At 47.4% G+C, this 27,731-nt stretch overlaps 1 protein-coding gene across 1 annotated transcript in view; it reads right to left on the reverse strand.

The window, feature by feature from the left end:
• Positions 1 to 406: 406 nt before the first annotated feature.
• The window catches only part of LOC106590683 (uncharacterized), a 35,256-nt gene continuing 7,931 nt past the window's right edge, over positions 407 to 27,731 (reverse strand). The window contains exons 2-3 of the mRNA XM_082962279.1: positions 2,267 to 2,859; positions 407 to 1,561 (exon numbers count right to left, since the gene is read on the reverse strand). Of these exons, the coding sequence (XP_082818405.1) occupies positions 1,108 to 1,561; positions 2,267 to 2,859 (1,047 nt within the window). The 3' untranslated portion in view covers positions 407 to 1,107. The remainder of the gene's footprint in view (positions 1,562 to 2,266; positions 2,860 to 27,731) is intronic.

Raw genomic sequence — 27,731 nt, forward strand, 5'->3', positions numbered from 1 at the left:
GGGGAAGATGAAGACTACTAAAACACGGGGGGAAAGATGAAGACTAAAACATGGGGGGAAAGATGAAGACTACTTGTGTTTCTATCTTCCTTAATTAAAAAAAACGTTATTTAACAAAGGCAACTCAGTTAACAACGAATTCTTATTTTCAATGAAAGCCCAGGAACACTGGGTTAACTGCCTTGTTCAGGGGCAGAACGACAGATTTTTTTCACCTTGTCAACTTGGGGATTTGATCTTGCAACCTTTCGGTTACTAGTGAAACGCTCTAACCACTAGGCTACCTGTCTCCCGCTATTCTTTTAAATAATACTTTTTCCCTCTTTTTCCCTATTCTTAACTTCCCAAACAAATAAAATAAATAAGATCTGAACTCAAACAAATAAAATAAATAAATCTATCAGAATACTTTGATTGAAGCTTTATTTCAAATACATTTATGAATGTTATAATATATAGAGTGTTAGAAGGTGTTACTACACTGTTAAAAAGCATGAGGCTATCTATCTCTCTTTCCATCTCTCTCTCTCTCTCTCCATCTCTCTCTCCATCTCTCTCTCCATCTCTCTCTCCCTCTCTCTCTCCATCTCTCTCTTTGCTTCTCTATCTCGCTCTCTCTCCATCTCTCTTTCCATCTCTCTTCATCTCTCTTTCCATCTCTCTCCATATCTCTCTCTCCATTTCTCCATCTTTCTCTTTGCTTCTCTATCTCGCTCTCTCTCCATCTGTCTCTATATCTCTCTCCATCTCCATATCTATCTCTGTTTCTCTCTCTCTTTGCTTCTCTATCTCGCTCTCTCTCCATCTCTCTCTCCCTCTCTCTTTCCATCTCTCTTCATATCTCTCTCCATCTCTCTCTCCATCTCTCTCTCCATTCTCTTTGCTTCTCTATCTCGCTCTCTCTCCATCTGTCTCTATATCTCTATCTCTCTATCTATCTCTGTTTCTCTCTCTCCCTCTAATATCTCTATCTCCATCTCTCTATCTCTCTCTGTTTCTCTCTCTCCATCTCCATATCTCTCTCTCCATCTCTCTCCACATCTCTCTCACTGTCTCTCTCCATCTCTCTCTCTCCATCTCTCTCACTGTCTCTCTATCTCTCCCTCTCTACTGTGGCAGGTAGTGTAAGATGTGTTGGACCAGCAGCTCAGGGTCGTGGGTTAGGGCTTGGGGGTCGTAGTTCAGGGCTCTTCTCCTGCGGCTGGGCCTCCCACCAGGCTGGGCCTGTAGTTCGGTGTCGATCCTCTTCATCCTCTGTAACCCCACAGCATGGTTTTGGGTCTTGTGGCCCTCTCTCTCTCCCCCAAGCCATCCAGGGCCCTCTTCCATATACCCCAGCCTCTTAACCCTCAGAAGCCCCGGAGAGGGCTCCCGGCTGGGGGAGGGAGTAGGAGGGGAGACCAGGGAGCGACGGGACCTGTGGAAGACTGGTTCTGAGGCTGCTCTGACACCTCCACCCCCACCACCAGACACAGACACCAGGTCCCTCCTCGCCCGGCGGCCTGATGAACCCTGGGGGTTGTTGGGACCAATGCTGGACAGGATCTTGGTTACGAGGTATCTGGAGACACAGGGATAATAACATGAATTATGTTTACATTTTACAACCAAAACATTATACCCTGCTAGCTACTGTACATTCAATAGCTACATGACTGAGTGTAGAAAATTGCCCCCCCCCCCCAACTCCCTTTTGCCATCAGAAGAGAGGAGGGTCTCTACAAGGTGTCGAAAGCATTCCACAGGGATGCTGGCCCATGTTGACGTCAAGTTAGCTGGATGTCCTTTGGGTGGTGGACCATTCTTTATACACACGGGAAACTGTTGAGTGTTAAAAACCCAGCAGCGTTGCAGTTCTTGACACATTCGAAACAGTGCTCCGGGCACCTACTACCATACCCCGTTCAAAGGTACTTCAATCTTTTGTCTTGCCCATTCACCCTCTGAATGGCACAAATACAACAATCCATGTCCCAATTGTTTCAAGGACTTAAAACTCCTTCTTTAACCTGTCTCCTCCCGTTCATCTACACTGACTGAAGAGGATTTAACAAGAAAGGACGTCAATAAGGGATCATATCTTTCACCTGGATTCACCTGGTCAGTCTATGTCATGGAAAAAGAAGGTGTTCCTAATGTTTTGTACACTCTGTGTATATTCATATTTCTCTGTGCTCTCTTCCCTCTGTCTCTCTCTTTCTCTCTCCCCACTTCTCTCTTTCTCTCTCTCCCCTCCCTCTCTTTCTCTCTCCCTCCCTCTCCTTACCTCAGAGCCTCCTGGTCTCGGTCCTGGCTGCCTGTTTCCAGCCTGTCATCTGTAAGCCTGTTGATGGTGGCTGGTAGACCTGGTAACCCAGCCTGCTGCTGCAGCCTCTCCTGCCTGTATCTGTTGAGCAGGGCTTGGGTGAGCTGTGGGTCCAGTAGGCCTTGCCATGGAGCTGCAGCCTGGGGCTTTCCCATTCTCATCCCCTGCTCTGTCTCATCGTAGTCACGGGTATAGTGCCCTTGGAAGTCCGCTGGCCCCTGGTCCTCCACACCTCCATCCTCTCCGGCAGTTCCTTCGGCTTCACTGAGGAGGCGGAGCAACCCGGCCAGGTACGCCGCGTCCTGTTCGTGCCTCTCGTCGTTCTCCACCAATTGCTGCACAGCATGGCTTAAGCCCTGCCCCCTCCACTCCTCGGGTTGATAGAGCAGCTCGTTGCCCCCCCGCCGGGTCAGGACGTCAGCCGACTCGCCAGGATAGGACATCATCCCGGCCTCGTACGGCAGTGAATCACGGAGATCTCTGCGGAGACGCCTGACCCCGCCTCCTGTGGCGTCCAGACCACGCCCCCCCACGCCAGGGGCAGCGGACAATGACTAAGAGGGAGAAAGAGAGAGAGGCAGAAAGAGAGGAGAAACAGAGAGGGAGAGAGGGAGGGGAGAGAGATACAGAGAGAGAAGAGACAGATAGAGCGGATGAGAGAGAGAGACATGTTGGTTATTTTTTGGATTTTGTAATAGACTAAGACAATGCAGACGCCCACATACATTAACAGCTGAAACTCTGAGGTGACACAGCAGTAAGTCTCTCCTGAAACTCTGAGATGACACAGCAGTAAGTCTCTCCTGAACTCTGAGATGACACAGCAGTAAGTCTCTCCCTGAAACTCTGAGATGACACAGCAGTAAGTCTCTCCCTGAAACTCTGAGATGACACAGCAGTAAGTCTCAGCCTGAAACTCTGAGATGACACAGCAGTAAAAGGTAATTTATGCTTGCTCCGTATGGAGGGAGGATGTGACGCAATTGCGGAGCCTCTGGAGGCCAAATCGAGCTCCGTACCGCATAGCCGTGCACCTCCCAAATGTTTTAACAATGCGCAGGGCTCCATATATGATCATTACACAGGGGCACCTTGTGCTGGGGGCGGCGCCGGAGAAGAAGGCTGACGTTTTACGTGTTTTCCGATCCAATTGTGTTTTTTTTGTTCGTTTCTTTGCGTTGCTTGTAACTTATTTTGTACATAATGTTGCTGCTACCGTCTCTTATGACCGAAAATAACTTCTGGACATCAGAACAGCGATTATTCACCACGAACTGTCAGAATGACATACTGCTCTCCCGGGAACAGGCCCAGATCCCCGTCATTTGTGTGGAGAAAAGGCAGAGAAAAAGGGTCCAGAGTGCGGGGAATTGGTAGGCGATCGAATAAACCCCCACTGCCTTCCATTCTGCTAGCAAACGTGCAATCTTTGGAAAATAAAATCGATGACCTACGCGGAAAATTAAACTACCAACGGGACATTCAAAACTGTAATATCTTATGCTTCACGGAGTCGTGGCTGAACGACGACATTATCAACATACAGCTGGCTGGTTATACGCTGTACCGGGTGGACAGAACAGCGGCATCTGGTAAGACACAGGGCGGGGGCCTATGCATATTTGTAAACAATAGCTGGTGCACAATATCTAAGGAAGTCTCAAGGTTTTGCTCGCCTGAGGTAGAGTATCTATACAAAGCTCTCCCTCAGATTTGGCAAATCTGACCATAATTCTATCCTCCAGATTCCTGCTTACAAGCAAAAATTATAGCAGGAAGCACCAGCGACTCGATCAATAAAAAAGTGGTCAGATGAAGCAGATGCTAAGCTACAGGACTGTTTTGCTAGCACAGCCTGGAATATGTTCCGGGATTCCTCCGATGGCATTGAGGAGTACATTGGCTTCATCAATAAGTACGTCGATGACGTCGTCCCCACAGTGTCCGTACGTACATACCCCAACTAGAAGCCATGGTTTACAGGCAACATCCGCACTGAGCTAAAGGCTAGAGCTGCCGCTTTCAAGGAGCGGGACTCTAACCCGGAAGCTTATAAGAAATCCCGCTATGCCCTCCGACGAACCATCAAAAAGGCAAAGCGTCAACACAGGACTAAGATCGAATCATACTACACCGGCTCTGACGCTCGTCGGATGTGGCAGGGCTTGCAAACTATTACAGACTACGAAGGGAAGCACAGCCGAGAGCTGCCCAGTGACACGAGCCTACCAGACGAGCTAAACTACTTCTATGCTCGCTTCGAGGTAAACAACACTGAAACATGCATGAGAGCACCAGCTGTTCAGGAAGACTGTGTGATCACGCTCTCCGCAGCCGATGTGAGTAAGACCTTTAAACAGGTCAACATTCACAAGGCTGCAGGGCCAGACGGATTACCAGGAGGTGTACTGCGAGCATGCGCTGACCAACTGGCAAGTGTCTTCACTGACATTTTCAACCTCTCCCTGTCCGAGTCTGTAATACCAACATGTTTTAAGCAGACCACCATCGTGCCTGTGCCCAAGAACACTAAGGTGACCTGCCTAAATGACTACCGACCCGTAGCACTCACGTCTGTAGCCATGAAGTGCTTTGAAAGGCTGGTCATGGCTCACTTTAACACCCTTATCCCAGAAACCCTAGACCCACTCCAATTTGCATAACGCCCTAACAGATCCACAGATGATGAAATCTCTATTGCACTCCACACTGCCCTTTCCCACCTGGACAAAAGGAACACCTATGTGAGAATGCTATTCATTGACTACATCTACGCGCTCAACACCATAGTGCCCACAAAGCTCATCACTAAGCTAAGGACCCTGGGACTAAACACCTCCCTCTGCAACTGGATCCTGCACTTCCTGACGGGCCACCCCCAGGTGGTGAGGGTAGGTAACAACACATCTGGCACGCTGATCCTCAACACAGGTGCCCCTCAGGGGTGCGTGCTCAGTCCCCTCCTGTACTCCTTGTTCAATCATGACTGCACGGCCAGGCACGACTCCAACACCATCATTAAGTTTGCCGATGACACAACAGTCATCGACAACGACGAGACAGCCTATAGGGAGAAGATCAGAGACCTGGCCGTGTGTTGCCAGGACAACAACCTCTCCCTCAATGTGATCAAGACAAAGGAGATGATTGTGGACGACAGGAAAAAGAGGGCCGGCAACACCCACCTTCTCATCGACAGGGCTGTAGTGGAGCAGGTTGAGAGCTTCAAGTTCCTTGGTGTCCACATCAACAACAAACTAACATGGTCCAAGCACACCAATACAGTCCTGAAGAGGTCACGACAACACCTTTTCCCCCTCAGGAGACTAAAAAGATTTGGCATTGGTCATCAGATCCTCAAAAGGTTCTACAGCTGCACCATCGAGAGCATCCTGACTGGTTGCATCACTGCCTGGTATGGCAACTGCTCGGTCTCCGACAGCAAGGCACTACAGAGAGTAGTGCATACTGCCCAGTACATCCCTGGGGCAAAGTTTCCTGCCATCCAGGACCTCTATACCAGGCGGTGTTAGAGGAAGGCCCTAAAAATTGTGAAAGACTCCAGCCACCCTTGTCATAGACTGTTCTTTCTGCTACCGCACGGCAAGCGGTACCGGAGCGCCAAGTCTAGGTCCAAGAGGCTTCTAAACAGCTTCTACACCCAAGCCATAAGACCCCTGAACAGCTAATCAAATGGCTACTCAGACTATTTGCATTGCCCCCCCCCCCCTCTTTTACACCACTGCTACTCTGTTGTTATCATCTATGCATAGTCACTTTAATAACTCTACCTACATGTACATATTACCTAAATTAACCGGTGCCCCCAGCACAATGACTCTGTACCGGTACCCCCTGTATATAGCCTCCACAATGACTCTGTACCGGTACCCCCTGTATATAGCCTCCACAATGACTCTGTACCGGTACCCCCTGTTATTTTACTGCTGCTCTTTAATTACTTGTTACTTTTATTTCTTGTTCTTATTCATATTTTGTATTAATTTCATATATATTTTTTAAAACCTCATTGTTGGTTCGGGGCTCGTAAGTAAGCATTTCACTGTAAGGTCTACTACACCTGTTGTATTCAGCATTTCACTGTAAGGTCTACTACACCTGTTGTATTCAGCATTTCACTGTGAGGTCTACTACACCTGTTGTATTCAGCATTTCACTGTGAGGTCTACTACACCTGTTGTATTCAGCATTTCACTGTGAGGTCTACTACACCTGTTGTATTCAGCATTTCACTGTAAGGTCTACTACACCTGTTGTATTCAGCATTTCACTGTGAGGTCTACTACACCTGTTGTATTCAGCATTTCACTGTGAGGTCTACTACACCTGTTGTATTCAGCATTTCATTGTAAGGTCTACCTACACCTGTTGTATTCAGCATTTCACTGTGAGGTCTACTACACCTGTTGTATTCAGCATTTCACTGTAAGGTCTACTACACCTGTTGTATTCAGCATTTCACTGTGAGGTCTACTACACCTGTTGTATTCAGCATTTCACTGTAAGGTCTACTACACCTGTTGTATTCAGCATTTCACTGTAAGGTCTACTACACCTGTTGTATTCAGCATTTCACTGTAAGGTCTACTACACCTGTTGTATTCAGCATTTCACTGTAAGGTCTACTACACCTGTTGTATTCAGCATTTCACTGTGAGGTCTACTACACCTGTTGTATTCAGCATTTCACTGTAAGGTCTACTACACCTGTTGTATTCAGCATTTCACTGTAAGGTCTACTACACCTGTTGTATTCAGCATTTCACTGTAAGGTCTACTACACCTGTTGTATTCAGCATTTCACTGTAAGGTCTACTACACCTGTTGTATTCAGCATTTCACTGTAAGGTCTACTACACCTGTTGTATTCAGCATTTCACTGTAAGGTCTACTACACCTGTTGTATTCAGCATTTCACTGTAAGGTCTACTACACCTGTTGTATTCAGCATTTCACTGTAAGGTCTACTACACCTGTTGTATTCAGCATTTCACTGTAAGGTCTACTACACCTGTTGTATTCAGCATTTCACTGTAAGGTCTACTACACCTGTTGTATTCAGCATTTCACTGTAAGGTTGTATTCGGCGCATGTGACTAATACAATTTGATATGATTTGATTTTGATTTGCTGGGGACAATAAAAGGCCACTCTAAAATGTTCTGTTTTGTCACACAACACAACACCACAGATTTATCAAGTTTTGAGGGAGCTTGTAATTGGCATGCAGACTGCAGGGAATGTCTACCAGAGCTGTTGCAAGAGAAATGTATGTTCATTTCTCTACCGTAAGCCGCCTCCAATGTCGTTTTAGAGTATTTGGTAGTACGTCCAACCAGACTCACAACCGCGTGTAACCACGGCAACCCAAGGACCTCCGCGTCCGTCTTCTTCACCCGCGGGATCGTCTGCACATACTCCCAGAAACCGTCTCAGATAAGATCATCTGCGTGCTCGTCGTCCTCACCAGGGTAATAACCTGGCTGCAGTTCAGGGTCGTAACAGATTTCAGTGGTCAAATGCTCACCTTCGATGGCCGCTGATACACTGGAGAAGTCTGCTCTTCACAGATTAATCCCTGTTTCAACTGTTCCGGGCAGATGGCAGACAGCTTGTATGATGCGGTGTGGGCGAACGGTTTGCTGATGTCAACGTTGTGAACAGAGTGCCCCATGGTGGTGATGGGGTTATAGTATGAGCAGGCATAAGCTACGGACAACGAACACGATTGCATTTTATCAATGGTAATTTGAATGCACAGAGATACCGTGAAGAGCTCCTGAGGCCCATTGTCGTGCCATTCATCTGCCGCCATCACCTCATGTTTCAGCATGATAATGCATGGCCCCAAGTCGCAAGGATCTGTACACAATTCCTGGAAGCAAAAAATGTCCCAGCTCCACCCCCCTACTCTCCTCCTCCTCCCAGCCTCTACACCCCCCTACTCTCCTCCTCCTAACAGCCTATCGAACCCCTACTCCCAGCCTCTACACCCCGCTACTCTCCTCCTCCTCCCAGCCTCTCCACCCCCCTCCTGCTCCTCCCCCTCCCAACCTCTCCCCCCTACTCTCCTCCTCCTCCCAGCCTCTCCACCCCCCTCCCAACCTCTCCCCCCTACTCTCCTCCTCCTCCCAGCCTCTCCACACCCCTACTCTCCTCCTCCTCCAAGCCTCTACAGCCCCTACTCTCCTCCTCCTCCCAGCCTATCTAACCCCTACTCCCAGCCTCTACACCCCCCTACTCTCCTCCTCCTCCCAGCTTCTCCACCCCCTCCTGCTCCTCCCCCTCCTGCTCCTCTCCCCCCTACTCTCCTCCTCCCAGCCTCTCCACCCCCCTACTCTCCTCCTCCTCCAAGCCTCTCCACCCCCTACTCTCCTCCTCCCAGCCTCTCCACACCCCTACTCTCCTCCTCCTCCAAGCCTCTCCACCCCCTACTCTCCTCCTCCTCCCAGCCTCTCCACCCCTACTCTTTTCCTTCTCCTAGCCTCTCCAGTCCCTACTCTCCTCCTCCTCCCAGCCTCTCCACCCGCTACTCTCCTCCTCCTCCCAGCCTCTCCACACCCCTACTCTCCTCCTCCTCCAAGCCTCTCCACCCCCCTCCTGCTCCTGCCCTCTCTTCCACCTCTCTTCCACCTCTCCTCCGTCTCCCATCCTCTCAGCCTCTCCTCCTCCACCTCCCATCCTCCCTCCTCTCAGCCTCTCCTCCTCCTCCTCCCATCCTCCCTCCTCTCAGCCTCTCCTCCACCTCCCATCCTCCCTCCACTCAGCCTCTCCTCCTCCTCCCATCCTCTCTCCTCTCAGCATCTCCTCCTCCTCCTCCCATCCTCTCTCCTCTCTCCTCTCAGCCTCTCCTCCCCCTCCTCCTCCCATCCTCTCTCCTATCAGCCTCTCCTCTCCTCCACCTCCCCATCCTCCCTCCTCTCAGCCCCTTCTCCTCTCCTCCCCCTCCTCCTCGCATCCTCTCTCCTCTCAGCCTCTCCTCACCCTCCTCCACTCCTCCTCTCTTCCTCCTCCCCGTCCTCCCTCCTCTCAGCCCCTTCTCCTCTCCTCCTCCCTCCTCCTCCTCCTCCTCTCCTCCCCTCATGTCTTCCTGTCCCCTGTCCTCACCTCTCCCTCATCCTTTCATTTGTACAGTGAGTCAGAGGGGTGGGTCAGTGCTGCTAGGCAACAAGTGTGCCCTTGGACATACAGACACAGAGACAGACAGACACTCCTCTCCATATAAGGGGAACGGGGGGGGGGATACCTAGTCAGTTGTACAACTGAATGCATTCAACTGAAATGTGTCTTCCGCATTTAAACCAACGACTCCGAACCAGAGAGGTGCGAGGGGCTGCCATAAATCGACATCCACATCTTAGGCGCAATATGGCATCTACTCTGCAGAGTCACAAGCTGTCTGTTCTTATAACTCAACATAACAACAACATATAAACAACCTGGTAATCAGAACTGAACTGACTGTAGGGTTTAACATATTCAATAACCTTCCACTCTGTGGATATTACTTTAGAAATACATGGTATCAGTCTGATCACTAAATATATAGAACTGACAGAGGGGAAGTGATGATATGACAATGACGTAGCTAGAAAAACACAATGATATGATAGAATGATGAAACCTCCTCTATATCTCCTCCTCTATATCTCCTCCTACACCTCTATATCTCCTCCTCTACATCTCCTCCTCCACCTCTACATCTCCTCCTCTACCTCTATATCTCCTCCGCTACCTCTAAATCTCCTCCTCTACCTCTATATCTCCTCCTCTACCTCTAAATCTCCTCCTCTACATCTCCTACTCTACCTCTATATCTCCTCCTCTACCTCTATATCTCCTCCTCTAAATCTCCTACTCTACCTCTATATCTCCTCCTCTACCTCTATATCTCCTCCTCTAAATCTCCTCCTCTATATCTCCTCCTCTACCTCACCATCTCCTAATCCACCTCTATATCTCCTCCTCTATATCTCCTACTCTATATCTCTACCTCTATATCTCCACATCTATATCTCCTCCTCTACCTCTACATCTCCTCCTCTACCTCTATATCTCCACCTCTATATCTCCTCCTCTACCTCTACATCTCCTCCTCCACCCCTATATCTCCTCCTCTACCTCTACATCTCCTCCTCTACCTCTACATCTCCTCCTCTACCTCTACATCTCCTCCTCTACATCTCCTCCTCTACCTCTACATCTCCTCCTCTACATCTCCTCCTCTACATCTCCTCCTCTACATCTCCTCCTCTATATATCTTCCTCTACCTCTACATCTCCTCCTCTACCTCTACATCTCCTCCTCTACCTCTACATCTCCTCCTCTACATCTCCTCTTCTACCTCTATATCTCCTCCTCTATATCTCCACCTCTATATCTCCTCCTCTACCTCTACATCTCCTCCTCTACCTCTACATCTCCTCCTCTACCTCTACATCTCCTCCTCTACCTCTCCTCCTCTATATCTCCTCCTCTACCTCTACATCTCCTCTACCTCTCCTCCTCTATATCTCCTCCACTACCTCTACATCTCCTCCTCTACATCTCCTCCTCTACCTCTTAATCTCCTCCTCTACATCTCCCCCTCTACATCTCCTCCTCTATATCTCCTCCTCTATATCTCCTCCTCTATATCTCCTACTCTATTTCTCCTCCTCTACCTTTATATCTCCTCCTCAATATCTCCTCCTCTACATCTCCTCCTCTACATCTCCTCCTCTACATCTCCTCCTCTACATCTCATCATCTACATCTCCTCCTCTATATATCCTCCTCTAACTCTACATCTCCTCCTCTACATCTCCTCCTCTACATCTCCTCTATCTCCTCCTCTACCTCTGCATCTCCTCCTCCTCCTCAATATCACCTCCTCTACCTCTACATCTCCTCCTCCACCTCTATATATCCTCCTCTACCTCTACATCTCCTCCTCTACCTCTATATCACCTCCTCTACCTCTACATCTCCTCCTCTATATCTCCTCCTCCACCTCTATATATCCTCCTCTACCTCTACATCTCCTCCTCTACCTCTATATCACCTCCTCTACCTCTACATCTCCTCCTCTAAATCTCCTCCACCACCTCTATATCTCCTCCTCTACGTCTACATCTCCTCCTCTACATCTCCTCCTCTATATCTCCTCATCTATATCTCTGCCTCTACATCTCCTCCTCTATATCTCCTCCTCCACCTCTATATCTCCTCCTCTACCTCTATATCTCCTCCTCTACCTCTACATCTCCTCCTCTACATCTCCTCCTCTATATCTCCTCCTCCACATCTCCTAATCCACCTCTATATCTCCTCCTCTATATCTCCACCACTATATCTCATCCTCTACCTCTACATTTCCTCCTCTACCTCTATATCTCCACCTCTATATCTCCTCCTCTATATCTCCTCCTCTAGCTCTACATCTCCTCCTCCACCCCTATATCTCCTCCTCTACATCTCCTCCTCTACCTCTACATCTCCTCCTCTACATCTCCTACTCTACCTCTATATCTCCTCCTCTACCTCTATATCTCCTCCTCTAAATCTCCTACTCTACCTCTATATCTCCTCCTCTACCTCTATATCTCCTCCTCTAAATCTCCTCCTCTATATCTCCTCCTCTACCTCACCATCTCCTAATCCACCTCTATATCTCCTCCTCTATATCTCCTACTCTATATCTCTACCTCTATATCTCCACATCTATATCTCCTCCTCTACCTCTACATCTCCTCCTCTACCTCTATATCTCCACCTCTATATCTCCTCCTCTACCTCTACATCTCCTCCTCCACCCCTATATCTCCTCCTCTACCTCTACATCTCCTCCTCTACCTCTACATCTCCTCCTCTACATCTCCTCCTCTACCTCTACATCTCCTCCTCTACATCTCCTCCTCTACATCTCCTCCTCTACATCTCCTCCTCTATATATCTTCCTCTACCTCTACATCTCCTCCTCTACCTCTACATCTCCTCCTCTACCTCTACATCTCCTCCTCTACATCTCCTCTTCTACCTCTATATCTCCTCCTCTATATCTCCACCTCTATATCTCCTCCTCTACCTCTACATCTCCTCCTCTACCTCTACATCTCCTCCTCTACCTCTACATCTCCTCCTCTACCTCTCCTCCTCTATATCTCCTCCTCTACCTCTACATCTCCTCTACCTCTCCTCCTCTATATCTCCTCCACTACCTCTACATCTCCTCCTCTACATCTCCTCCTCTACCTCTTAATCTCCTCCTCTACATCTCCCCCTCTACATCTCCTCCTCTATATCTCCTCCTCTATATCTCCTACTCTATTTCTCCTCCTCTACCTTTATATCTCCTCCTCAATATCTCCTCCTCTACATCTAATCCTCTACATCTCCTCCTCTACATCTCATCATCTACATCTCCTCCTCTATATCTCCTCCTCTACATCTCCTCCTCTATATATCCTCCTCTACCTCTACATCTCCTCCTCTACATCTCCTCCTCTACATCTCCTCTATCTCCTCCTCTACCTCTGCATCTCCTCCTCCTCCTCAATATCACCTCCTCTACCTCTACATCTCCTCCTCCACCTCTATATATCCTCCTCTACCTCTATATCTCCTCCTCTACCTCTATATCACCTCCTCTACCTCTACATCTCCTCCTCTATATCTCCTCCTCCACCTCTATATATCCTCCTCTACCTCTACATCTCCTCCTCTACCTCTATATCACCTCCTCTACCTCTACATCTCCTCCTCTAAATCTCCTCCACCACCTCTATATCTCCTCCTCTACGTCTACATCTCCTCCTCTACATCTCCTCCTCTATATCTCCTCATCTATATCTCTGCCTCTACATCTCCTCCTCTATATCTCCTCCTCCACCTCTATATCTCCTCCTCTACCTCTACATCTCCTCCTCTACCTCTACATCTCCTCCTCTACCTCTACATCTCCTCCTCTACATCTCCTCCTCTATATCTCCTCCTCTATATCTCCTCCTCTACATCTCCTAATCCACCTCTATATCTCCTCCTCTATATCTCCACCACTATATCTCCTCCTCTACCTCTACATTTCCTCCTCTACCTCTATATCTCCACCTCTATATCTCCTCCTCTATATCTCCTCCTCTAGCTCTACATCTCCTCCTCCACCCCTATATCTCCTCCTCTACATCTCCTCCTCTACCTCTACATCTCCTCCTCTACATCTCCTCCTCTATATCTCCTCCTCTACATCTCCTCCTCTATATCTCCTCCTCTATATCTCCTCCTCTACATCTCCTCCTCTATATATCCTCCTCTACCTCTACATCTCCTCCTCTACCTCTATATCTCCTCCTCTACCTCTACATCTCCTCCTCTACATCTCCTCCTCTATATCTCCTCCTCTACCTCTACATCTCCTCCTCTACATCTCCTCCTCTATATCTCCTCCTCTATTTCTCCTCCTCTACCTTTATATCTCTTCCTCTATACCTCTATATCTCCTCCTCTACATCTCCTCCTCTACATCTCCTCCTCTATATCTCCTCCTCTATATCTCCTCCTCTACATCTCCTCCTCTACATCTCCTCCTCTACCTCTACATCTCCCTCTACCTCTACATCTCCTCTTCTACCTCTATATCTCCTCCTCTATATCTCCTCCTCTATATCTCCTCCTCTACCTCTACATATCCTCCTCTACCTCTCCTCCTCTATATCTCTTCCGCTATATCTCCTCCTCTACCTCTACATCTCCTCTACCTCTCATTTTTACATTTTTTTTCTACCTCTACCTCTCCTCCTCTATATCTCCTCCTCTACCTCTACATCTCCTCCTCTACATCTCCTCCTCTACATCTCCTCCTCTACATCTCCTCCTCTATATCTCCTCCTCTACATCTCCTAATCCACCTCTATATCTCCTCCTCTATATCTCCTACTCTATATCTCTACCTCTATATCTCCACCACTATATCTCCTCCTCTACCTCTACATCTCCTCCTCTACCTCTATATCTCCTCCTCTACCTCTACATCTCCTCCTCTATATCTCCTCCTCTAGCTCTACATCTCCTCCTCCACCCCTATATCTCCTCCTCTACATCTCCTCCTCTACCTCTACATCTCCTCCTCTACATCTCCTCCTCTACATCTCCTCCTCTACATCTCCTCCTCTATATCTCCTCCTCTACATCTCCTCCTCTACATCTCCTCCTCTATATATCCTCCTCTACCTCTACATCTCCTCCTCTACCTCTATATCTCCTCCTCTACCTCTACATCTCCTCCTCTACATCTCCTCCTCTATATCTCCTCCTCTACCTCTACATCTCCTCCTCTACATCTCCTCCTCTATATCTCCTCCTCTATTTCTCCTCCTCTACCTTTATATCTCTTCCTCTATATCTCCTCCTCTATATCTCCTCCTCTACATCTCCTCCTCTACAGCTCCTCCTCTATATCTCCTCCTCTACATCTCCTCCTCTACATCTCCTCCTCTACCTCTACATCTCCTCCTCTACCTCTACATCTCCTCCTCTACCTCTACATCTCCTCTTCTACCTCTATATCTCCTCCTCTATATCTCCTCCTCTATATCTCCTCCTCTACCTCTACATCTCCTCCTCTACATCTCCTCCTCTACATCTCCTCCTCTATATCTCCTCCTCTACATCTCCTCCTCTATATATCCTCCTCTACCTCTACATCTCCTCCTCTACCTCTATATCTCCTCCTCTACCTCTACATCTCCTCCTCTACATCTCCTCCTCTACCTCTTAATCTCCTCCTCTACATCTCCTCCTCTATATCTCCTCCGCTATATCTCCTCCTCTACCTCTACATCTCCTCCTCTATATCTCCTCCTCTATTTCTCCCCCTCTACCTTTATATCTCTTCCTCTATATCTCCACCTCAATATCTCCTCCTCTATATCTCCTCCTCTACATCACCTCCTCTACATCTCCTCCTCTACATCTCCTCCTCTATATCTCCTCCTCTATATCTCCTCCTCTATATCTCCTCCTCTACATCTCCTCCTCTACATCTCCTCCTCTATATCTCCTCCTCTATATCTCCTCCTCTACATCTCCTCCTCTACATCTCCTCCTCTACCTCTACATCTCCTCCTCTACCTCTACATCTCCTCTTCTACCTCTATATCTCCTCCTCTATATCTCCTCCTCTATATCTCCTCCTCTACATCTCCTCCTCTACCTCTACATCTCCTCTACCTCTCATTTTGACATTTTTTTTTCTACCTCTACCTCTCCTCTATATCTCCTCCTCTACCTCTACATCTCCTCCTCTACATCTCCTCCTCTATATATCTTCCTCTACTTCTACATCTCCTCCTCTACATCTCCTCCTCTACCTCTACATCTCCTCCTCTACCTCTACATCTCCTCTTCTACCTCTTAATCTCCTCCTCTACATCTCCTCCTCTATATCTCCTCCTCTATATCTCCTCCTCTATATCTCCTCCTCTATATCTCCTCCTCTACCTCTACATCTCCTCCTCTACATCTCCTCCTCTATATATCTTCCTCTACTTCTACATCTCCTCCTCTACATCTCCTCCTCTACCTCTACATCTCCTCCTCTACCTCTACATCTCCTCCTCTACCTCTACATCTCCTCTTCTACCTCTTAATCTCCTCCTCTACATCTCCTCCTCTATATCTCCTCCTCTATATCTCCTCCTCTACCTCTACATCTCCTCCTCTATATCTCCTCCTCTATTTCTCCCCCTCTACCTTTATATCTCTTCCTCTATATCTCCTCCTCAATATCTCCTCCTCTACATCTCCTCCTCTACATCTCCTCCTCTACATCTCCTCCTCTACATCTCCTCCTCTATATCTCCTCCTCTATATCTCCTCCTCTATATCTCCTCCTCTACCTCTACATCTCCTCCTCTACATCTCCTCCTCTACATCTCCTCCTCTACATCTCCTCCTCTACCTCTACATCTCCTCCTCTACCTCTACATCTCCTCTTCTACCTCTATATCTCCTCCTCTATATCTCCTCCTCTATATCTCCTCCTCTATATCTCCTCCTCTACATCTCCTCCTCTACCTCTACATCTCCTCTACCTCTCATTTTGACATTTTTTTTTCTACCTCTACCTCTCCTCTATATCTCCTCCTCTACCTCTACATCTCCTCCTCTACATCTCCTCCTCTATATATCTTCCTCTACTTCTACATCTCCTCCTCTACATCTCCTCCTCTACCTCTACATCTCCTCCTCTACCTCTACATCTCCTCCTCTACCTCTACATCTCCTCTTCTACCTCGATATCTCCTCCTCTATATCTCCTCCTCTATATCTCCTCCTCTACCTCTGCATCTCCTCCTCCTCCTCAATATCTCCTCCTCCACATCTCCTCCTCCACCTCTATATATCCTCCTCTACCACTACATCTCCTCCTCTACCTCTACATCTCCTCCTCTATATCTCCTCCTCCACCTCTATATCTCCTCCTCTACCTCTACATCTCCTCCTCTACATCGCCTTCTCTACATCTCCTCCTCTATATCTCCTCCTCTATATCTCCTCCTCTACATCTCCTCCTCTACATCTCCTCCTCTACATCTCCTCCTCTACATCTCCTCCTCTACATCTCCTCCTCTATATCTCCTCCTCTATATCTCCTCCTCCACCTCTATATCTCCTCCTCTACCTCTAAATCTCCTCCTCTACATCTCCTCCTCTATATCTCCTTCTCTATATCTCCTCCTCTATATCTCCTCTATATCTCCTCCTCTACCTCTACATCTCCTCCTCTACATCTCCTCCTCTACATCTCCTCCTCTACATCTCCTCCTTTACATATCCTCCTCTATATCTCCTCCTCTATTTCTCCTCCTCTACTCCTCTATATCTCCTCCTCTACCTCTCCTCCTCTATATCTCCTCCTCAATATCTCCTCCTCTACATCTCCTCCTCTACATCTCCTCCTCTATTTCTCCTCCTCTACCTTTATATCTCTTCCTCTATATCTCCTCCTCTACATCTCCTCTATCTCCTCCTCTACCTCTGCATCTCCTCCTCCTCCTCAATATCACCTCCTCTACCTCTACATCTCCTCCTCCACCTCTATATATCCTCCTCTACCTCTACATCTCCTCCTCTACCTCTATATCACCTCCTCTACCTCTACATCTCCTCCTCTATATCTCCTCCTCCACCTCTATATATCCTCCTCTACCTCTACATCTCCTCCTCTACCTCTATATCACCTCCTCTACCTCTACATCTCCTCCTCTAAATCTCCTCCACCACCTCTATATCTCCTCCTCTACGTCTACATCTCCTCCTCTACATCTCCTCCTCTATATCTCCTCATCTATATCTCTGCCTCTACATCTCCTCCTCTATATCTCCTCCTCCACCTCTATATCTCCTCCTCTACCTCTACATCTCCTCCTCTACATCTCCTCCTCTATATCTCCTCCTCTATATCTCCTCCTCTATATCTCCTCCTCTACATCTCCTAATCCACCTCTATATCTCCTCCTCTATATCTCCACCACTATATCTCCTCCTCTACCTCTACATTTCCTCCTCTACCTCTATATCTCCACCTCTATATCTCCTCCTCTATATCTCCTCCTCTAGCTCTACATCTCCTCCTCCACCCCTATATCTCCTCCTCTACATCTCCTCCTCTACCTCTACATCTCCTCCTCTACATCTCCTCCTCTATATCTCCTCCTCTACATCTCCTCCTCTACATCTCCTCCTCTATATCTCCTCCTCTACATCTCCTCCTCTATATATCCTCCTCTACCTCTACATCTCCTCCTCTACCTCTATATCTCCTCCTCTACCTCTACATCTCCTCCTCTACATCTCCTCCTCTACATCTCCTCCTCTACATCTACATCTCCTCCTCTACATCTCCTCCTCTATATCTCCTCCTGTATTTCTCCTCCTCTACCTTTATATCTCTTCCTCTATATCTCCTCCTCTATATCTCCTCCTCTACATCTCCTCCTCTACATCTCCTCCTCTACATCTCCTCCTCTATATCTCCTCCTCTATATCTCCTCCTCTATATCTCCTCCTCTACATCTCCTCCTCTACATCTCCTCCTCTACCTCTACATCTCCTCCTCTACCTCTACATCTCCTCTTCTACCTCTATAACTCCTCCTCTATATCTCCTCCTCTATATCTCCTCCTCTACCTCTACATATCCTCCTCTACCTCTCCTCCTCTATATCTCTTCCGCTATATCTCCTCCTCTACCTCTACATCTCCTCTACCTCTCATTTTTACATTTTTTTTCTACCTCTACCTCTCCTCCTCTATATCTCCTCCTCTACCTCTACATCTCCTCCTCTACATCTCCTCCTCTACATCTCCTCCTCTACATCTCCTCCTCTATATCTCCTCCTCTACATCTCCTAATCCACCTCTATATCTCCTCCTCTATATCTCCTACTCTATATCTCTACCTCTATATCTCCACCACTATATCTCCTCCTCTACCTCTACATCTCCTCCTCTACCTCTATATCTCCTCCTCTACCTCTATATCTCCTCCTCTACCTCTACATCTCCTCCTCTATATCTCCTCCTCTAGCTCTACATCTCCTCCTCCACCCCTATATCTCCTCCTCTACATCTCCTCCTCTACCTCTACATCTCCTCCTCTACATCTCCTCCTCTATATCTCCTCCTCTATATCTCCTCCTCTACATCTCCTCCTCTACATCTCCTCCTCTATATCTCCTCCTCTACATCTCCTCCTCTACATCTCCTCCTCTATATATCCTCCTCTATATATCCTCCTCTACCTCTACATCTCCTCCTCTACCTCTATATCTCCTCCTCTACCTCTACATCTCCTCCTCTACATCTCCTCCTCTATATCTCCTCCTCTACCTCTACATCTCCTCCTCTACATCTCCTCCTCTATATCTCCTCCTCTATTTCTCCTCCTCTACCTTTATATCTCTTCCTCTATATCTCCTCCTCTATATCTCCTCCTCTACATCTCCTCCTCTACAGCTCCTCCTCTATATCTCCTCCTCTATATCTCCTCCTCTACATCTCCTCCTCTACCTCTACATCTCCTCTTCTACCTCTATATCTCCTCCTCTATATCTCCTCCTCTATATCTCCTCCTCTACCTCTACATCTCCTCCTCTACATCTCCTCCTCTACATCTCCTCCTCTATATCTCCTCCTCTACATCTCCTCCTCTATATATCCTCCTCTACCTCTACATCTCCTCCTCTACCTCTATATCTCCTCCTCTACCTCTACATCTCCTCCTCTACATCTCCTCCTCTACCTCTTAATCTCCTCCTCTACATCTCCTCCTCTATATCTCCTCCTCTATATCTCCTCCTCTATATCTCCTCCTCTACCTCTACATCTCCTCCTCTATATCTCCTCCTCTATTTCTCCCCCTCTACCTTTATATCTCTTCCTCTATATCTCCTCCTCAATATCTCCTCCTCAATATCTCCTCCTCTATATCTCCTCCTCTACATCTCCTCCTCTACATCTCCTCCTCTACATCTCCTCCTCTATATCTCCTCCTCTATATCTCCTCCTCTATATCTCCTCCTCTATATCTCCTCCTCTACATCTCCTCCTCTACATCTCCTCCTCTATATCTCCTCCTCTACATCTCCTCCTCTACATCTCCTCCTCTACCTCTACATCTCCTCTTCTACCTCTATATCTCCTCCTCTATATCTCCTCCTCTACCTCTACATATCCTCCTCTACCTCTCCTCCTCTATATCTCTTCCGCTATATCTCCTCCTCTACCTCTACATCTCCTCTACCTCTCATTTTTACATTTTTTTTCTACCTCTACCTCTCCTCCTCTATATCTCCTCCTCTACCTACATCTCCTCCTCTACATCTCCTCCTCTACATCTCCTCCTCTACATCTCCTCCTCTATATCTCCTCCTCTACATCTCCTAATCCACCTCTATATCTCCTCCTCTATATCTCCTACTCTATATCTCTACCTCTATATCTCCACCACTATATCTCCTCCTCTACCTCTACATCTCCTCCTCTACCTCTATATCTCCTCCTCTACCTCTACATCTCCTCCTCTATATCTCCTCCTCTAGCTCTACATCTCCTCCTCCACCCCTATATCTCCTCCTCTACATCTCCTCCTCTACCTCTACATCTCCTCCTCTACATCTCCTCCTCTATATCTCCTCCTCTACATCTCCTCCTCTATATCTCCTCCTCTACATCTCCTCCTCTACATCTCCTCCTCTATATATCCTCCTCTATATATCCTCCTCTACCTCTACATCTCCTCCTCTACCTCTATATCTCCTCCTCTACCTCTACATCTCCTCCTCTACATCTCCTCCTCTATATCTCCTCCTCTACCTCTACATCTCCTCCTCTACATCTCCTCCTCTATATCTCCTCCTCTATTTCTCCTCCTCTACCTTTATATCTCTTCCTCTATATCTCCTCCTCTATATCTCCTCCTCTACATCTCCTCCTCTACAGCTCCTCCTCTACAGCTCCTCCTCTACAGCTCCTCCTCTATATCTCCTCCTCTACATCTCCTCCTCTACATCTCCTCCTCTACATCTCCTCCTCTACATCTCCTCCTCTACCTCTACATCTCCTCCTCTACCTCTACATCTCCTCCTCTACCTCTATATCTCCTCCTCTATATCTCCTCCTCTATATCTCCTCCTCTATATCTCCTCCTCTACCTCTACATCTCCTCCTCTACATCTCCTCCTCTACATCTCCTCCTCTATATCTCCTCCTCTACATCTCCTCCTCTATATATCCTCCTCTACCTCTACATCTCCTCCTCTACCTCTATATCTCCTCCTCTACCTCTACATCTCCTCCTCTACATCTCCTCCTCTACCTCTTAATCTCCTCCTCTACATCTCCTCCTCTATATCTCCTCCTCTATATCTCCTCCTCTACCTCTACATCTCCTCCTCTATATCTCCTCCTCTATTTCTCCCCCTCTACCTTTATATCTCTTCCTCTATATCTCCTCCTCAATATCTCCTCCTCTATATCTCCTCCTCTATATCTCCTCCTCTACATCTCCTCCTCTACATCTCCTCCTCTATATCTCCTCCTCTATATCTCCTCCTCTATATCTCCTCCTCTACATCTCCTCCTCTACATCTCCTCCTCTATATCTCCTCCTCTATATCTCCTCCTCTACATCTCCTCCTCTACCTCTACATCTCCTCCTCTACCTCTACATCTCCTCCTCTACCTCTACATCTCCTCTTCTACCTCTATATCTCCTCCTCTATATCTCCTCCTCTATATCTCCTCCTCTACATCTCCTCCTCTACCTCTACATCTCCTCTACCTCTCATTTTGACATTTTTTTTCTACCTCTACCTCTCCTCTATATCTCCTCCTCTACCTCTACATCTCCTCCTCTACATCTCCTCCTCTATATATCTTCCTCTACTTCTACATCTCCTCCTCTACATCTCCTCCTCTACATCTCCTCCTCTACCTCTACATCTCCTCCTCTACCTCTACATCTCCTCTTCTACCTCTTAATCTCCTCCTCTACATCTCCTCCTCTATATCTCCTCCTCTATATCTCCTCCTCTACATCTCCTCCTCTACATCTCCTCCTCTATATCTCCTCCTCTATATCTCCTTTTTCTACCTCTACCTCTCCTCTATATCTCCTCCTCTACCTCTACATCTCCTCCTCTACATCTCCTCCTCTATATATCTTCCTCTACTTCTACATCTCCTCCTCTACATCTCCTCCTCTACCTCTACATCTCCTCCTCTACCTCTACATCTCCTCCTCTACCTCTACATCTCCTCTTCTACCTCTTAATCTCCTCCTCTACATCTCCTCCTCTATATCTCCTCCTCTATATCTCCTCCTCTACCTCTACATCTCCTCCTCTATATCTCCTCCTCTATTTCTCCCCCTCTACCTTTATATCTCTTCCTCTATATCTCCTCCTCAATATCTCCTCCTCTATATCTCCTCCTCTACATCTCCTCCTCTACATCTCCTCCTCTACATCTCCTCCTCTATATCTCCTCCTCTATATCTCCTCCTCTATATCTCCTCCTCTATATCTCCTCCTCTACATCTCCTCCTCTACATCTCCTCCTCTACCTCTACATCTCCTCCTCTACCTCTACATCTCCTCCTCTACCTCTACATCTCCTCCTCTACCTCTCATATCTCCTCCTCTACCTCTACATCTCCTCCTCTATATCTCCTCCTCTATATCTCCTCCTCTACATCTCCTCCTCTACCTCTACATCTCCTCTACCTCTCATTTTGACATTTTTTTTTCTACCTCTACCTCTCCTCTATATCTCCTCCTCTACATCTCCTCCTCTACATCTCCTCCTCTATATATCTTCCTCTACTTCTACATCTCCTCCTCTACATCTCCTCCTCTACCTCTCATCTCCTCCTCTACCTCTACATCTCCTCCTCTACCTCTACATCTCCTCTTCTACCTCGATATCTCCTCCTCTATATCTCCTCCTCTATATCTCCTCCTCTACCTCTGCATCTCCTCCTCCTCCTCAATATCTCCTCCTCCACCTCTACATCTCCTCCTCCACCTCTATATATCCTCCTCTACCGCTACATCTCCTCCTCTACCTCTACATCTCCTCCTCTATATCTCCTCCTCCACCTCTATATCTCCTCCTCTACCTCTACATCTCCTCCTCTACATCTCCTTCTCTACATCTCCTCCTCTATATCTCCTCCTCTATATCTCCTCCTCTAATCCCTCCTCTACATCTCCTCCTCTACATCTCCTCCTCTACATCTCCTCCTCTACATCTCCTCCTCTATATCTCCTCCTCTATATCTCCTCCTCTATATCTCCTCCTCCACCTCTATATCTCCTCCTCTACCTCTAAATCTCCTCCTCTACATCTCCTCCTCTATATCTCCTTCTCTATATCTCCTCCTCTATATCTCCTCTATATCTCCTCCTCTACCTCTACATCTCCTCCTCTACATCTCCTCCTCTACATCTCCTCCTCTACATCTCCTCCTTTACATATCCTCCTCTATATCTCCTCCTCTATTTCTCCTCCTCTACCTCTATATCTCCTCCTCTATATCTCCTCCTCTATATCTCCTCCTCTACTCCTCTATATCTCCTCCTCTACCTCTCCTCCTCTATATCTCCTCCTCATATCTCCTCTCTACATCTCCTCCTCTACATCTCCTCCTCTACATCTCTTCCTCTACCTCTCCTCCTCTATATCTCCTCCTCTACATCTCCTCCTCTACATCTCCTCCTCTACATCTCCTCCTCTACCTCTATATCTCCTCCTCTATATCTCCTCCTCTATATCTCCTCCTCTACCTCTCCTCCTCTATATCTCCTCCTCTATATCTCTTCCTCTACATCTCCTCCACTACATCTCCTCCTCTACATCTCCTCCTCTACATCTGCCTCCTCTACCTCTACATCTCCTCCTCTACTCTCCTCCTCTATATCTCCTCCTCCATATCTCCTCCTCTATATCTCCTCCTCTACCTCCATATCTCCTCCTCTACCTCTCCTCCTCTATATCTCCTCCTCTACCTCTTAATCTCCTCCTCTACATCTCCTCCTCTACATCTCCTCCTCTATATCTCCTCCTCTACCTCTACATCTCCTCCTCTACCTCTCCTCCTCTATATCTCCTCCGCTATATCCCCTCCTCTACCTCTACATCTCCTCTACCTCTCACTCCTACATATATCTCCTACCTCTACCTCTCCTCCTCTATATCTCCTCCTCTACCTCTACATCTCCTCCTCTACATCTCCTCCTCTACATCTCCTCCTCTACATCTCCTCCTCTATATCTCCTCCTCTACATCTCCTAATCCACCTCTATATCTCCTCCTCTATATCTCCTACTCTATATCTCTACCTCTATATCTCCACCACTATATCTCCTCCTCTACCTCTACATCTCCTCCTCTACCTCTATATCTCCTCCTCTACCTCTACATCTCCTCCTCTATATCTCCTCCTCTAGCTCTACATCTCCTCCTCCACCCCTATATCTCCTCCTCTACATCTCCTCCTCTACCTCTACATCTCCTCCTCTACATCTCCTCCTCTATATCTCCTCCTCTACATCTCCTCCTCTACATCTCCTCCTCTACATCTCCTCCTCTACATCTCCTCCTCTACATCTCCTCCTCTATATATCCTCCTCTACCTCTACATCTCCTCCTCTACCTCTATATCTCCTCCTCTACCTCTACATCTCCTCCTCTACATCTCCTCCTCTATATCTCCTCCTCTACCTCTACATCTCCTCCTCTACATCTCCTCCTCTATATCTCCTCCTCTATTTCTCCTCCTCTACCTTTATATCTCTTCCTCTATATCTCCTCCTCTATATCTCCTCCTCTACATCTCCTCCTCTACAGCTCCTCTCTACAGCTCCTCCTCTACAGCTCCTCCTCTATATCTCCTCCTCTACATCTCCTCCTCTACATCTCCTCCTCTACCTCTACATCTCCTCCTCTACCTCTACATCTCCTCCTCTACCTCTACATCTCCTCTTCTACCTCTATATCTCCTCCTCTATATCTCCTCCTCTATATCTCCTCCTCTACCTCTACATCTCCTCCTCTACATCTCCTCCTCTACATCTCCTCCTCTATATCTCCTCCTCTACATCTCCTCCTCTATATATCCTCCTCTACCTCTACATCTCCTCCTCTACCTCTATATCTCCTCCTCTACCTCTACATCTCCTCCTCTACATCTCCTCCTCTACCTCTTAATCTCCTCCTCTACATCTCCTCCTCTATATCTCCTCCGCTATATCTCCTCCTCTACCTCTACATCTCCTCCTCTATATCTCCTCCTCTATTTCTCCCCCTCTACCTTTATATCTCTTCCTCTATATCTCCACCTCAATATCTCCTCCTCTATATCTCCTCCTCTATATCTCCTCCTCTACATCTCCTCCTCTACATCTCCTCCTCTATATCTCCTCCTCTATATCTCCTCCTCTATATCTCCTCCTCTACATCTCCTCCTCTACATCTCCTCCTCTATATCTCCTCCTCTATATCTCCTCCTCTACATCTCCTCCTCTACCTCTACATCTCCTCCTCTACCTCTACATCTCCTCCTCTACCTCTACATCTCCTCTTCTACCTCTATATCTCCTCCTCTATATCTCCTCCTCTTATCTCTCCTCTACATCTCCTCCTCTACCTCTACATCTCCTCTACCTCTCATTTTGACATTTTTTTTCTACCTCTACCTCTCCTCTATATCTCCTCCTCTACCTCTACATCTCCTCCTCTACATCTCCTCCTCTATATATCTTCCTCTACTTCTACATCTCCTCCTCTACATCTCCTCCTCTACCTCTACATCTCCTCCTCTACCTCTACATCTCCTCCTCTACCTCTACATCTCCTCTTCTACCTCTTAATCTCCTCCTCTACATCTCCTCCTCTATATCTCCTCCTCTATATCTCCTCCTCTACATCTCCTCCTCTATATCTCCTCCTCTATTTCTCCCCCTCTACCTTTATATCTCTTCCTCTATATCTCCTCCTCAATATCTCCTCCTCTATATCTCCTCCTCTACATCTCCTCCTCTACATCTCCTCCTCTACATCTCCTCCTCTACATCTCCTCCTCTACATCTCCTCCTCTATATCTCCTCCTCTATATCTCCTCCTCTATATCTCCTCCTCTACCTCTACATCTCCTCCTCTACATCTCCTCCTCTACATTTCCTCCTCTACCTCTACATCTCCTCCTCTACCTCTACATCTCCTCCTCTACCTCTACATCTCCTCTTCTACCTCTATATCTCCTCCTCTATATCTCCTCCTCTATATCTCCTCCTCTACATCTCCTCCTCTACCTCTACATCTCCTCTACCTCTCATTTTGACATTTTTTTTCTACCTCTACCTCTCCTCTATATCTCCTCCTCTACATCTCCTCCTCTACATCTCCTCCTCTATATATCTTCCTCTACTTCTACATCTCCTCCTCTACATCTCCTCCTCTACCTCTACATCTCCTCCTCTACCTCTACATCTCCTCCTCTACCTCTACATCTCCTCTTCTACCTCGATATCTCCTCCTCTATATCTCCTCCTCTATATCTCCTCCTCTACCTCTGCATCTCCTCCTCCTCCTCAATATCTCCTCCTCCACCTCTACATCTCCTCCTCCACCTCTATATATCCTCCTCTACCTCTACATCTCCTCCTCTACCTCTACATCTCCTCCTCTATATCTCCTCCTCCACCTCTATATCTCCTCCTCTACCTCTACATCTCCTCCTCTACATCTCCTTCTCTACATCTCCTCCTCTATATCTCCTCCTCTATATCTCCTCCTCTACATCTCCTCCTCTACATCTCCTCCTCTACAGCTCCTCCTCTACAGCTCCTCCTCTACAGCTCCTCCTCTATATCTCCTCCTCTACATCTCCTCCTCTACATCTCCTCCTCTACCTCTACATCTCCTCCTCTACCTCTACATCTCCTCCTCTACCTCTACATCTCCTCTTCTACCTCTATATCTCCTCCTCTATATCTCCTCCTCTATATCTCCTCCTCTACCTCTACATCTCCTCCTCTACATCTCCTCCTCTACATCTCCTCCTCTATATCTCCTCCTCTACATCTCCTCCTCTATATATCCTCCTCTACCTCTACATCTCCTCCTCTACCTCTATATCTCCTCCTCTACCTCTACATCTCCTCCTCTACATCTCCTCCTCTACCTCTTAATCTCCTCCTCTACATCTCCTCCTCTATATCTCCTCCTCTATATCTCCTCCTCTACCTCTACATCTCCTCCTCTATATCTCCTCCTCTATTTCTCCCCCTCTACCTTTATATCTCTTCCTCTATATCTCCTCCTCAATATCTCCTCCTCTATATCTCCTCCTCTATATCTCCTCCTCTACATCTCCTCCTCTACATCTCCTCCTCTATATCTCCTCCTCTATATCTCCTCCTCTATATCTCCTCCTCTACATCTCCTCCTCTACATCTCCTCCTCTATATCTCCTCCTCTATATCTCCTCCTCTACATCTCCTCCTCTACCTCTACATCTCCTCCTCTACCTCTACATCTCCTCTTCTACCTCTATATCTCCTCCTCTATATCTCCTCCTCTACATCTCCTCCTCTACCTCTACATCTCCTCTACCTCTCATTTTGACATTTTTTTTCTACCTCTACCTCTCCTCTATATCTCCTCCTCTACCTCTACATCTCCTCCTCTACATCTCCTCCTCTATATATCTTCCTCTACTTCTACATCTCCTCCTCTACATCTCCTCCTCTACCTCTACATCTCCTCCTCTACCTCTACATCTCCTCCTCTACCTCTACATCTCCTCTTCTACCTCTTAATCTCCTCCTCTACATCTCCTCCTCTATATCTCCTCCTCTATTTC

The sequence above is a fragment of the Salmo salar genome, chromosome 15 (assembly GCF_965601325.2).
Source record: "Salmo salar chromosome 15, fSalSal1, whole genome shotgun sequence".
Lineage (NCBI taxonomy): Eukaryota > Metazoa > Chordata > Actinopteri > Salmoniformes > Salmonidae > Salmo > Salmo salar.